Source organism: Pelophylax lessonae (genome assembly GCF_965119305.1).
Source record: "Pelophylax lessonae genome assembly, chromosome: 3".
NCBI classification, from domain to species: Eukaryota; Metazoa; Chordata; class Amphibia; order Anura; family Ranidae; genus Pelophylax; species Pelophylax lessonae.
This window is the reverse complement of record NC_138770.1, coordinates 555,309,045-555,323,739: the sequence shown is the minus strand read 5'-3', so window position 1 is coordinate 555,323,739 and position 14,695 is coordinate 555,309,045. Positions and strand designations below refer to the sequence as shown.

The following is a 14,695-nucleotide window of genomic DNA, read 5'->3' as shown; positions in this document are numbered from 1 at the left end:
CACTGGAGGGGCCAAGTGCCTAACTCCCTGAAGAAAAAAGTGTGCACCAGGGAGTGTGTGGCCAAGGACCATTAAAAGAAGACCACTAAGGCTGACACCTGGCCCTTGATAGTACACTCAGGGCCAGTTTCTGCTTAAACCCCCCCCCCCTTGAAGGAAAATCAAGATCCGAGCCACCGAAAAAGGGGGGTGAACACCAAGAGACTCAAACCACGCAATGTACGTCTTCCACGTATGATGGTAGATCTTTCTAGACATAGATTTCCTAGCTTTTAACAGCGTTGGAATCACCGACTCAGACAAACCTCTATCCATCAGCACCAACAGCTAAGCCATCAAAGCCAGCGACTGTAAAGCAGGATGGAAGATTGGTCCTTGGGACAGCAGATGCTCCCTGAGAGGAAGCTTCCAAGGAACATCAGCGACCAGCCGCACCAGATAAGTGTTCCAAGCCCAGCGAGGCCAGTCCAGGGTCACTAAGATGACCAGAATCCCTTCTGCCTTGATCCTGCGTAGAAGTCTTGGCAGAAGAATGAGAGGAGGGAAGGCGTAATTCAGACAATACTGACCCCACGGGACCACCAGCACGTCTGTGGCATTCGCCAAAGGATCCCGTGACCAAGCCACAAACCTCTGCACCTTTCTGTTGAGACGCCAACAGATCCACCTCGGGGATGCCCCACCGCCGGATGAAGGGACCACTCCCCTTGGTCCAACGCCTGCCGACTGAGGTAGTCCGCCTGCCAGTTTTCCACCCCGTGAATGTGTACGGCGTAGAGGACTGGAACGAACTGTTCTGCCCACCTTAGAATGCCGGCTACCTCCAGAGCCACCAGGACATTTCTTTTGCCCCCCTGGTGATTGACATAAGCCACAGCCGTTGCATTGTCCATCAATAGATGGTTGGGACCCAGGGGGCCCCGCAGCCTCTGAGAGAGGATCAGGTTGGAAAATGTGCTCCAAAGACTCCATGAGTCAATAGGGGGACCCCACAAAAAAAGGTGTAAACACTGCTAAGGGACACCCCCACCACTCGGTTGCCAGTAACAGAGTACCTAATCGATCCTCAGTAGAGACAGAGAAGAACCCACCAGACTCAACAGAAGCAGGCACCTACAGCCACCAGGATAATCTGCACTCCACATGCGGCGATCAGGAAGGGAAAAGATCCAGGAGTCAGCACCAGGTGATGAGAAGAGGCTCCCACCGCTGTCTAGGGACTCAGGAGGGATTCCTAGGCCTCAGAAAATGGGACAGGCAGGAAAGGGGGCATCTGGCAGAAGCCCCCATCAGGTACAATCTCCCCCCCCAACAGACGACCACCCGGTCGCGCACCCCACCACCCTATCACCAGCACCCTGCCCCCACCCCAGGAGCTGGACAAGGCCACCCCACAGCCCCAGCACAAGTGAGGGGGGGGGGGTGAGATGGCCCACAGGGACCACCATGAGGGGGGTGCCTAATAGGAAGGAGGGAAACCCTGGGGTCTGACCTTCCCAGGGAGGGGCCCACGTCCAGCCCAAAACCCTTCAGGGGGAGAGGGGGGACAGTTACTTACCATACCAGGAACCAGGCAGGCACCACTCCAGACAGAACCTCCTTTCCATTGAAATGGGGGGCTGTCGGTCATGGGAAACGTTGCGACATGGGCCGAGACCCGGTCGTATGTGACCTCATGAGGCGTTTAACTCGCAGGCCAGCCCTGGGACAGTGGACACACCCAAAAAGTCACCACATTTAGAAAGCAAAAGATATTTTCTAAAAGGCATGGTGGGTCTTTGGAAGACTTCATTTTTTTTGCCCAAACTTTTTGGAAAATGCTAAAAGAAAAAATAAACAAACAGGTTTAGGTTTACCTGCTCTGTGTGACCCCAAACCTCCTCACGGTACCCCACCCATGCTTCTGGCCTCTCCTTCTCCAGCTAGTACTACAACAGAAAGCTGCTTTCTATGGGGGCACTCATGCGGGCTCATTCTCAAGCTTCACTGTCTGCATCTTTAGACAGACAGTGGGACTTGGTCCCACTCCCCTCCACCATTGATTGATAGCAATGGGAGCCAATGGCTCCCACTGCCTCAGCAAAGCCTATGAGACCAGGAAGTGAGATGAGAAAAACTGCAGACCCACACAGCACTGGATTGAATGAGGGCTCATGTAAGTAAAGGGGGGGGGTAGTAATGCCTAAACATTTTTTTTACCTTAATGCAAGGAATGCATTAAGGTAAAACATGTTTATTTTTTAGAACCACTCATTTTATCTTTTTTTTTTTTTTTTTACACACAGTTGTCAATTTAGTAAGACAGATTTTTGATTTTTTTTTTTTTTTTTTTAAACACAGCATGTGTATACTTAGGGATTCAACATGTGAGACTTTTTCCCTGTCTGTACTGATTATGTACCAGTCATTGCATATCACACAAATCATTCTACTGTATTAAAAGTAATGTACTGTAATGGTCACCTCTATATGAGTGGTAAGGGAATATAGCCTAATGTAGCATCACATATAGTAGTCCCCATTCCTATAAGCCAAGCCTACTGGTTTGTGGCTGCCCCCAGGAATGCCATGTTTACTGGTCAAGAAGTACAGGTTGAAGAAAGAAAGAAAAAAAGACTTCCTGTGGTTCCAGGAGTGCAGTTGTCTGCAGGGGATACCTGGGTTTGGGGTCTTACAGGAAAGTAGTCATACATGCAGATGGGTCAGTTCAGGTGGCAGGCAGAGACATGGTAAGCAAACAGGCAAAGAAGTGGTCCAGGCAGCAGGCAGAAATGAGGTCAATAAAGAGGTTAGGGTTATTACAGATGGCAAGCAAAGGCAACACTGGAGGCAACACTGGACTGTTGTGGCAGTGATCGGGAACACTGTTTCTGGCTGCACTGGTCTGGTGTGATGGCAATCAGGGACACTGATTCTAGCAACACTGGTCTGGTGACACTGTGACTAGTGTGTTGGTGATTAAAGAAAGTGACTACCTGCACCATTAGGACTTGTTTACACATGAGGTTGATGGGCGGTAAAACCTTGTGTTTGAGATATGGTTTTACTGCTCCTCAACCACTGTCACCTTTTAGCTGCAGAGGAAGCGGCCAGGGATGTACACATGCCGTCAATGCAATGCTTTGCGTCTAAGCTGTGGCAGGAATTTTACCCTTGTACACCTGCCGATGGCGACCCATTCAAGTGACTGGGGTGCTTGTGCGGGGTCCAGGGGGTTAAAGCAGGTGGAGAGGAGGCAATACAATGCCTCCTCACTGCCTGTCAAATGCTCTCTGAAGAGTCACTGGAACGAGAGCATGACACATGTAAAAGAGTCCTTATGGTGAGACAATGGCTGGTGTGGCGGTGATCAGGGACACTGGGACTGGTGTGACAGTAATTGAAGGCACGGGGACTGTGTGGGGGTGTGTCGCATTTGTGGTGATATTCATGGTTATTGGCACCCCAAACACGGCAAGCAGATGTGTGTTTTTCCGTACTAAAAAAACATTTGACAAACGTGTCAAAACGTGTGGTTAAAACACATGAAGCTCAACGCTCAAAAAGCTACAAGAGCAACTTTGGCGCGTTGGTCATGTGTTGGACAGCCCAATGAGATAACGGTTTTCCACATATTCACGACAATGCAATCTGTTACAGCTATTGTAGTAGAACACAAAATAAAAAAAAAATATTTTTTACGTTTTTTATTTTTATTTTAACAAAAGTTTATGTACAAACATTTTTGCAGCATCGCTATGTCATAATAGAAATACACATAGTTTTAAGACAAATAAAACAGCATAAACGTTCCAACCTTATAGATTTATCACACTGGTTTTGGATCTACCAAATGGTGAAAATCTGGCTGAAATTCTCATAGCCCTCACATTTAGACAGTATCTTCCCTCTAAAACTGTCCATACAACTTTCAGGTAGCCAAATTCTTCTCTTTAAAGGGTCTCTTTATATATACTGTAACTGTTAAATGTGAAAAATGTATTGCTTGCAGGAATATGAGAATGACCATGCTAAAAACAGCTATGTTTGCTACTTAGCCACATTTTGGTAGAAATACATCCTTCCTTTACATGTAAATTGTAGATACATAGGCCTGCTATCTTTGATAGTCATCTAATCTTGAGCCATTTTGATTTATTTGATTCCAAATCATGCCTAACATCTTCACTCACATTTTGAGTAATGAGTTTACAACTTATGGCGGATAGGAGTATCATATTTAGCTGAAAATATCACCATTCGATAAACCACAAAGTAATCTGCAGGAGGAGCCTGCTATAAACAAAGTGCTTAGCATACACTACTCTTTTCATTCACATTAGTCTTCATCAATGTGTTCTGTCCATCCTGGCATCTCTTAGAGGACCATAGACTGAGGGTTTCCAAGGAGAAGTGGAGCAAGTCTAAGTAACGCTCTCACTGGCATTCTGAGGTCTTGGAATTTCAACAGCAGCTCAGAAAAACTACTGCTTCCTGGAGGAAAATAAAATATACAACAAATTTATGATTAGCAATTGTCTGGTCGTGATGTCAACAAATTTCTCGCTATCTCATTTAACTAATTTTTAGCACAAATAGAAACTGAAAATGGGGACAGTAGTGTCACAAGAATAGGCATATCATTTACATACATTATAATCAGTGGCATCTCGTGAGGTATTCCCCCTTGACAACTGTGAGGTCTGATGAGGTGTGCTAACGTGTGTTATGTTGCACATTACTGTACATTAAGGCAGAGCAGTTATTTGAATGGGCTGCCAACACACCGCAACGGGTCTAAAAATGCACCTGCATCTTTTTAATGTTACTCTGCAAAGTGGTGTGCTATAATGCAGGTGCCTTGCTTGAGGCCAGTTTTAGAGGGAGAGAAAAAAAAAATCACTCAATGTCATAACTGAAATATAAAATCAGACTGAACCCAGAATTTGTACAGCTGTCATTAACATGAAGAACTGTTATGCAAATTCTGCAAGTAAACTAATTCAGCCAATATTTCTCATAGAAATCCGTGAGAAAAAAATTACAGTGGGGATGTGCCTACACATGTAATTTTGATTCATTGTAAGAATACCAAGAAAAAAACATTAAGAACGGCTACTTAGAAAACCTTTTTAGTAATTGGGATATAGTGTATAAATCCTTTACCGTGTACATCAAATCTTTCTGGACTTTTTAATCACAGTACAGAATGAAATCATGGCATATTATTATGTTTGCCGAAGTGTTACAAATATACACATGCCAATAATGTGTGTCAAACCATGAAAGATTAGAAACGAAACAATACGAACCTTCAAGTTTTCCTTCCAGTAACATCTTTGGAGCAGGCACTGAATAGTAAACCAAGAAACAGGCCAACATACTAAGCTGGGAGTCTTCCACTGGCTGGCCAGCTAAATAAGAGTGTAGAGTGATGTCTCCTCCACCTATTGTGATGAGGGAATAAGGGAAGGAAATATTCATCATGTGCCAATTTGTATTACTAAATTAACAGACAAAACTTATCAATTGCGAAAAAAGAAATCGTATCAACATGGTGATGAAATTGTAAGTGTACAGTACACAGGCATTTGAGATGCTTTTACCACGGACTAACTTGAATAAAGGAATAAAAGAAAAGCACAAATTTATATTTTTTAATCTCAGATGTCTGTGTGAACTAGTTCTAAAATATTTCTCTAATTAAAAATGTATGATTTAATACAAACACATCTGATTGACACCTATGGAATTATGTTCACTGCATTATCATATCCCATGATGTCCAAGAAAACACGCATGTGGACAAACCTGGCTCGTGGCCTTTTCCTGGTTGGACTACTGAAAAGATAAAATCCTTTCAAAGTGAGGGGATCCTGGTGTCACCAGATCTAGTATATATCTTATGCTCATGTGCAAAAAAAGTATGTCCACGCATATTCCAAAAATGTAAAATGAAAAAATGAAATGAACAAATAAAGTGCTCCAAAGCAGTCCCTATGCGCCATAAATTTCACATGCCCACTCTTCAATGCAAACTGTATTGCAAGTGCTTCCTAATCTAAATGTTCATATACCCCTGCTTCAGTGCAAGAAATTTACCAAAGGTGCGTCTCAGACCAAATATACATTCAGTGTGCTCTAAAAGAACTCCAGTGCTTGCGTATCCAGTGCCACTTCGCACATCCCCTTTGTTTTGGGAGGACTTATTATTAAAGTTTTGCACTAAGAGAGAGTTCAAAGCTAAAGGTTAATAGGAGTGCTTCACCCCCCCTTTTTTAATTTTATTGCATTGGTATTATCCCTGGGTGGATTTTAGTGTGGTGTTCAGTTGTTGGATTGGGAGGAATTAGGAATACCTTTTAACCAGAAGCGCAGAGAAAACTGTAATTTTAATGTCACGAGAACTAATGTCCCCATTGGAAGATTTCCCTGTATTACTGTCCTGGTGTCTATCCAAAATGTGTGATTTTCCTTTATTTTCACTTTTGATGATAACAGTAAACAGCACACATAGAGAGAGTAAATCTCCCTAAAAGGGGCACAGACAGCTATAAAACCGACAAGTGGTCTCCACTCTATTCAAAAGGAAAAAAATAAATAAATAAAAAAAGGTTTTCCATTTAGTCACAATTTACCATGAAACTCCCATGACACATTTTTATTGCCATCAGCATCCCCATTAGGAAGTTTCACTCTTATTTTCTGTCCTGGTAACAATTGTAATATGTTACAGCTTATCGGTCCTTAAGTTTTCTTTTTTTTTTTCAGACTTTCCCTTTATGTTTACCAATAGATTCCGCCAGTAGCACACTTCCTAGGGTAAGGATGCTCACTCACTGTACTGTATCTACAGAGGAACGGCATCATCAACCTGGGACAGAAGCGGTTTAGGACTATAGAACTAAAAACACTGTTTGCGATAATGTAGCAACCACATCTAAGGACTGGTAAGCAGAAAATAGAAGGAATTTTGACTTCCTGTAAACTCTTTATCTTGGAGTACAGTACAGGACACAGGGAAAATATTCAAAGACCCTGGGTTATAGGCTCAAACCTTCAGGTAATTGGACACTGGCAAAGCTTTCTTAGACATGCTCCCTGGAGTGCCTCCCCTATAACCCTACCCTACTCCACGAGTCCACAGTTTCATAGCAAGCAATGCAGAGTAACCAAACCATGGAAGAGAGTCTGGCCTGTGTCCTATACAGTACTCCAGAATATGAAATTTACAGACAAATCAAAATTCCTCTTATTTTAATCTTAAGATTAGGCTTGTGACGGTATCAGATTTTCATGCTGCGATTAATTGATTAAGGTTTTGCCACGGTATACGGTATTATCACGGTATTCTATTATTAAATTTAAATTATTAAATTTCCACCTCACTTCAATTTCATTGCTGAATTTAGGGGCTTTGGTTCACTTATGCACATTATTATATAGTCAGTCAGTACAGACTCTGTGAACCAGGCCTAAAATAGGTCATCAAGCAGTGTCTGGCCTAACTGGTGATAACTGGTCCTGGCGCTCGGCTCCGATCCGATGGCCTGGTCATTAAGAGGGCAAATCCTTGTGGTCAAGAAGTGGTTAAACCTGAAGGAGGTGTTCTTTATAAATGACTTTACTATTGCTTTAGGCCTGGTTCACATGTATGCGGGTTGGTGGTTCACATGTATGCGGGTTGGCGGTTCACATGTATGCGGGTTGGCGGTTCACATGTATGCGGGTTGGCGGTTCACATGTATGCGGGTTGGCGGCCCACATTTGCACAGGCATAGCAGCCCATTGATTTGAACGGGCTGCTATGCCCTCATTTTCCGCAGAAAAAAGGTGCATGCAGCATTTTTTTAAAATTCAGTGGCCTTGAAATCCATCCTGCTTTTGCACCATGCGACTAACCTGCAGTTCCTGCTCTGGCAAGCTTTCTGCATTTTTTGTAGACACTGCTTGATGGCTATATAATAATGTAATGTGGGCTGCTATGCGTGTGGGTGTGTATATATATATATATATATATATATATATATATATATATATATTTATTAGAGCTGCACGATTCTGGCCAAAATGAGAATCACAATTTTTTAGCTTGGAATAAAGATCACGATTCTCTCACGATTCTCTGTGTAACAAAAAAAAAAAATTGGGATAACTTTACTGTTACGTTTTTTTTTTTTTTTTTTTATTCATTAAAGTCTAATCATTGCGTTTGAAAGACTGCTGCGCAAATACAGTGTGACATAAAATATTACAACAATCGCCATTTTATTCTGTAGGGTCTCTGCTAAAAAAATATATATAATGTTTGGGGGTTCTAAGTACTTTTCTAGCAAAAAAAAAACTGATTTTAACTTGCAAGCAGCAAGTGTCAGAAAAAGATCCAGTCTTTAAGAGGTTAAACTTCCTTTCTCCCTGGCAGAGGGAAGGAAAAGATACAAATGTAATCATTTTTGTTTATAGTTAGGAGACTTAATGCTGAAAGGGGTTAGCTGTGTGAGTGAATGAGTCATCCAGCTCACTGAAATGTATCAATTCACAAGTCAGGCAGACTTGACAGAGAAACTCGGTATTTTAAAAATGCCACAATAACAATACCGTGGCTATGCAATACCGCGATATATCGAATTACCGAAAACCGGCATATGTCTACTTAAGATACAGGACACAGGCATACACCCTGGGACATCCTCAAGCCATGAATGAGAACTGTGCCCAACTAGAGGACTAACAATAACAAGGGTTAAAAGACTCAACTTCACAGTGCTGCTGCAAGAACCCTGTGGCCAAAAGCTGCATCCACAGAACTTTAGACGTCCATCATGTAAAACTTTAAAAAAAAAATATGAATGGAAGACCATGTGGTTCCCTTTCTGGCATCAGGTCTCTGTAGCACAGAAGCATCAGGTCTCTGTAGCACAGAGGCATCTGGCATATGTGCTACAGAGGCCTGATGCCAGAAAGCCCAGAAAACTCTCACTGCTCTGGTGAAATGGGCAAATAAAAGTGCAGGAGGAGATTTATCCTTGAGCGTATAAGCCTTGGCTATTAAATTTCTTATCCATCAAGCAATGGTTGACTTGAAAGCATGGTGGTCCCTAGCAAGTTCCTGAAAACAGGACAAAGAGGGAATCTGTCTCGGTCTGATCAAAGCTGTTGCTTTGAGGTAGACTCTTATTGCTCTGACTACATCCGGGCAATGAAGAGAGATTTCTTTCCTGTGCTTTGGAGAAGGGCATGAGGGTGGCTATGTTCTTACTGAGGTAGAAGACTGATACCACCTTAGAAAGAAGGGATGGTCTTGGGCGTAATTTTCTTTTTTTTTTAAACAAGGGGGAGTAAAGCCAGATGTTTTAAAACAGAATCAAAAAGGTTGAAACCTGTCCTATGACAGTGCTAAAGGATTAAGATCTGGTCAAGACCTGATTGTAAGATGGCCAGAATGTGAGGCAGAGTAGTTTCTAGGCTTGAATTTCCCATGTTCACACCAAGCAAAGAAGAAATTCCACGTATGATAATAAGATATTTCTGGAAGTAGCTTTCCTTGCTTAGCAAGGTAGGAATAACAGATTCAGGGACCACTTTATCATTTAGGATTTGGGATTAGTGTTGAGCGAACACGGACTGTATTATTCGTGTTCGTACCGAATAATTGGATTTTTTGTACCCGAACACGGACACGGACACTTTACTGTATGTTCGGGTAAAAATCCGTGTTCGGTCGTTTTATTTCCGGGTTTTGCATGCTTTGGCGCTCTTTTCATGGCGGGCTTTCAACAGCCAATCAACAATCGTTTAACTGGTGTGCCTTAAGCCATCCCAGCCATGCCTGCAAATGTCTCAGTAGCTGTGATTGGCCGTCTGAAGCATGTGACCAAGTCTTTATAAGTTCGAGGCAGCCGCAGCGGCGTCATTATGCTGCTTAGATTCAGGGACAGAGCACACATCAACGTGCTGGCTGCTGATTAGGGAAAGATAGGCAGGAAAAAACCATTTGTGTCCGGATAGAATTGAGGGACAGGTCGGAGTGTTTAGGCAGGGCGAGTTGTAGGCATTTTAGGGATAGAGTCTGCTGAATTATATAGGGTCAGTGTCTTCTACAAACTACAATCGATATTGCTGTGTGGGGGGTGGGGTCTGCACTCAATCCTGATCTACGATCTCTTCTCAATCCTGTTAGGGACAGAGTCTGCTGAATTTTAGGGAAACTGTGTTCTACAAACTACAATCGATATTGCTGTGTGGTGTGGGATTGGAGATAGGCAGGTGTCAGTGATCCACATCCATTTTTCTGTGTGTGAGCTGCAGTGAACACAATCTTTTTGGGCTGCAGTGAACACAATCTTTTTGGGCTGCAGTGAACACAATCTTTTTGGGCTGCAGTGAACACAATCTTTTTGGGCTGCAGTGAACACAATCTTTTTGGGCTGCAGTGAACACAATCTTTTTGGGGTGCAGTGAACAAAATCTTTTTGGGGTGCAGTGAACACAATCCTTTTTGGTGTGCAGTGAACACAATCTTTGTGGGGTGCAGTGAACAAAATCCTTTGTGGGGTGCAGTGAACACAATCTTTTTGGGGTGCAGTGAACAAAATCCTTTTTGGGGTGCAGTGAACAACATCCTTTTTGGGGTGCAGTGAACACAATCTTTTTGGGGTGCAGTGAACAAAATCCTTTGTGGGGTGCAGTGAACAATCTTTTTGGGGTGCAGTGAACACAATCTTTTTGGGGTGGAGTGAACAACATCCTTTTTGGGGTGCAGTGAACAAAATCCTTTTTGGGGTGCAGTGAACAAAATCATTTTTGGGGTGCAGTGAACACAATCTTTTTGGGGTGCAGTGAACACAATCTTTGTGGGGTGCAGTGAACACAATCTTTTTGGGGTGGAGTGAACAACATCCTTTTTGGGGTGCAGTGAACAACATCCTTTTTGGGGTGCAGTGAACACAATCTTTTTGGGGTGCAGTGAACACAATCTTTGTGGGGTACAGTGAACAGAATCTTTGTGGGGTGCAGTGAACACAATCTTTGGGGGGTACAGTGAACACAATCTTTGTGAGGTGCAGTGAACACAATCTTTGTGGGGTGCAGTGAACACAATCATTGTGGGGTACAGTGAACTCAATCTTTGTGGGGTACAGTGAACACAATCTCATACTGAAGGTTTGAGGGTGCTGCCTGTTCCATACTCCCCCTACTCCTCATCTAGCCTTTTAGGGGTACAAACAATAGTAATTGGGGCCTAGTGTGGTTGTGTACGTGTGATATACATACACTTTTTTGGGATCATATTTTCTATTCCGCTATTTAATCAAAAACCTTTGGGGATCAGTTAAATTGGGGGATAGTCTGTGTTGGTACGTGTGAGAGAGATCCACCTTTCCAAGTTGTTGGGGTTCATCTCATACTTCTGAAGGTTTGAGGGTGCTGCCTGTTCCATACTCCCCCTACTCCTAGCCTTTTAGGGGTACAAACAATAGTAATTGGGGCCTAGTGTGGTTGTGTACGTGTGATATACATACACTTTTTTGGGATCATATTTTCTATTCCGCTATTTAATCAAAAACCTTTGGGGATCAGTTAAATTGGGGGATAGTCTGTGTTGGTACGTGTGAGAGAGATCCACCTTTCCAAGTTGTTGGGGTTCATCTCATACTTCTGAAGGTTTGAGGGTGCTGCCTGTTCCATACTCCCCCTACTCCTAGCCTTTTAGGGGTACAAACAATAGTAATTGGGGCCTAGTGTGGTTGTGTACGTGTGATATACATACACTTTTTTGGGATCATATTTTCTATTCCGCTATTTAATCAAAAACCTCTGGGGATCAGTTAAATTGGGGGATAGTCTGTGTTGGTACGTGTGAGAGAGATCCACCTTTCCAAGTTGTTGGGGTTCATCTCATACTTCTGAAGGTTTGAGGGTGCTGCCTGTTCCATACTCCCCCTACTCCTAGCCTTTTAGGGGTACAAACAATAGTAATTGGGGCCTAGTGTGGTTGTGTACGTGTGATATACATACACTTTTTTGGGATCATATTTTCTATTCCGCTATTTAATCAAAAACCTTTGGGGATCAGTTAAATTGGGGGATAGTCTGTGTTGGTACGTGTGAGAGAGATCCACCTTTCCAAGTTGTTGGGGTTCATCTCATACTTCTGAAGGTTTGAGGGTGCTGCCTGTTCCATACTCCCCCTACTCCTAGCCTTTTAGGGGTACAAACAATAGTAATTGGGGCCTAGTGTGGTTGTGTACGTGTGATATACATACACTTTTTTGGGATCATATTTTCTATTCCGCTATTTAATCAAAAACCTCTGGGGATCAGTTAAATTGGGGGATAGTCTGTGTTGGTACGTGTGAGAGAGATCCACCTTTCCAAGTTGTTGGGGTTCATCTCATACTTCTGAAGGTTTGAGGGTGCTGCCTGTTCCATACTCCCCCTACTCCTAGCCTTTTAGGGGTACAAACAATAGTAATTGGGGCCTAGTGTGGTTGTGTACGTGTGATATACATACACTTTTTTGGGATCATATTTTCTATTCCGCTATTTAATCAAAAACCTTTGGGGATCAGTTAAATTGGGGGATAGTCTGTGTTGGTACGTGTGAGAGAGATCCACCTTTCCAAGTTGTTGGGGTTCATCTCATACTTCTGAAGGTTTGAGGGTGCTGCCTGTTCCATACTCCCCCTACTCCTAGCCTTTTAGGGGTACAAACAATAGTAATTGGGGCCTAGTGTGGTTGTGTACGTGTGATATACATACACTTTTTTGGGATCATATTTTCTATTCCGCTATTTAATCAAAAACCTCTGGGGATCAGTTAAATTGGGGGATAGTCTGTGTTGGTACGTGTGAGAGAGATCCACCTTTCCAAGTTGTTGGGGTTCATCTCATACTTCTGAAGGTTTGAGGGTGCTGCCTGTTCCATACTCCCCCTACTCCTAGCCTTTTAGGGGTACAAACAATAGTAATTGGGGCCTAGTGTGGTTGTGTACGTGTGATATACATACACTTTTTTGGGATCATATTTTCTATTCCGCTATTTAATCAAAAACCTTTGGGGATCAGTTAAATTGGGGGATAGTCTGTGTTGGTACGTGTGAGAGAGATCCACCTTTCCAAGTTTTTGGGGTTCATCTCATACTTCTGAAGGTTTGAGGGTGCTGCCTGTTCCATACTCCCCCTACTCCTAGCCTTTTAGGGGTACAAACAATAGTAATTGGGGCCTAGTGTGGTTGTGTACGTGTGATATACATACACTTTTTTGGGATCATATTTTCTATTCCGCTATTTAATCAAAAACCTCTGGGGATCAGTTAAATTGGGGGATAGTCTGTGTTGGTACGTGTGAGAGAGATCCACCTTTCCAAGTTGTTGGGGTTCATCTCATACTTCTGAAGGTTTGAGGGTGCTGCCTGTTCCATACTCCCCCTACTCCTAGCCTTTTAGGGGTACAAACAATAGTAATTGGGGCCTAGTGTGGTTGTGTACGTGTGATATACATACACTTTTTTGGGATCATATTTTCTATTCCGCTATTTAATCAAAAACCTCTGGGGATCAGTTAAATTGGGGGATAGTCTGTGTTGGTACGTGTGAGAGAGATCCACCTTTCCAAGTTGTTGGGGTTCATCTCATACTTCTGAAGGTTTGAGGGTGCTGCCTGTTCCATACTCCCCCTACTCCTAGCCTTTTAGGGGTACAAACAATAGTAATTGGGGCCTAGTGTGGTTGTGTACGTGTGATATACATACACTTTTTTGGGATCATATTTTCTATTCCGCTATTTAATCAAAAACCTTTGGGGATCAGTTAAATTGGGGGATAGTCTGTGTTGGTACGTGTGAGAGAGATCCACCTTTCCAAGTTGTTGGGGTTCATCTCATACTTCTGAAGGTTTGAGGGTGCTGCCTGTTCCATACTCCCCCTACTCCTAGCCTTTTAGGGGTACAAACAATAGTAATTGGGGCCTAGTGTGGTTGTGTACGTGTGATATACATACACTTTTTTGGGATCATATTTTCTATTCCGCTATTTAATCAAAAACCTCTGGGGATCAGTTAAATTGGGGGATAGTCTGTGTTGGTACGTGTGAGAGAGATCCACCTTTCCAAGTTGTTGGGGTTCATCTCATACTTCTGAAGGTTTGAGGGTGCTGCCTGTTCCATACTCCCCCTACTCCTAGCCTTTTAGGGGTACAAACAATAGTAATTGGGGCCTAGTGTGGTTGTGTACGTGTGATATACATACACTTTTTTGGGATCATATTTTCTATTCCGCTATTTAATCAAAAACCTTTGGGGATCAGTTAAATTGGGGGATAGTCTGTGTTGGTACGTGTGAGAGAGATCCACCTTTCCAAGTTGTTGGGGTTCATCTCATACTTCTGAAGGTTTGAGGGTGCTGCCTGTTCCATACTCCCCCTACTCCTAGCCTTTTAGGGGTACAAACAATAGTAATTGGGGCCTAGTGTGGTTGTGTACGTGTGATATACATACACTTTTTTGGGATCATATTTTCTATTCCGCTATTTAATCAAAAACCTCTGGGGATCAGTTAAATTGGGGGATAGTCTGTGTTGGTACGTGTGAGAGAGATCCACCTTTCCAAGTTGTTGGGGTTCATCTCATACTTCTGAAGGTTTGAGGGTGCTGCCTGTTCCATACTCCCCCTACTCCTAGCCTTTTAGGGGTACAAACAATAGTAATTGGGGCCT

The 14,695-nt window shown here is 43.1% G+C and overlaps 1 protein-coding gene across 1 annotated transcript in view; it reads right to left on the bottom strand.

Moving 5' to 3' along the window:
• Positions 1-4,112: 4,112 nt before the first annotated feature.
• The window catches only part of ANAPC1 (anaphase promoting complex subunit 1), a 239,017-nt gene continuing 228,434 nt past the window's right edge, over positions 4,113-14,695 (bottom strand). Inside the window, exons 46-47 of the mRNA XM_082251927.1 lie at positions 5,292-5,426; positions 4,113-4,473 (exon numbers count right to left, since the gene is read on the bottom strand). Of these exons, the coding sequence (XP_082108053.1) occupies positions 4,358-4,473; positions 5,292-5,426 (251 nt within the window). The 3' untranslated portion in view covers positions 4,113-4,357. The remainder of the gene's footprint in view (positions 4,474-5,291; positions 5,427-14,695) is intronic.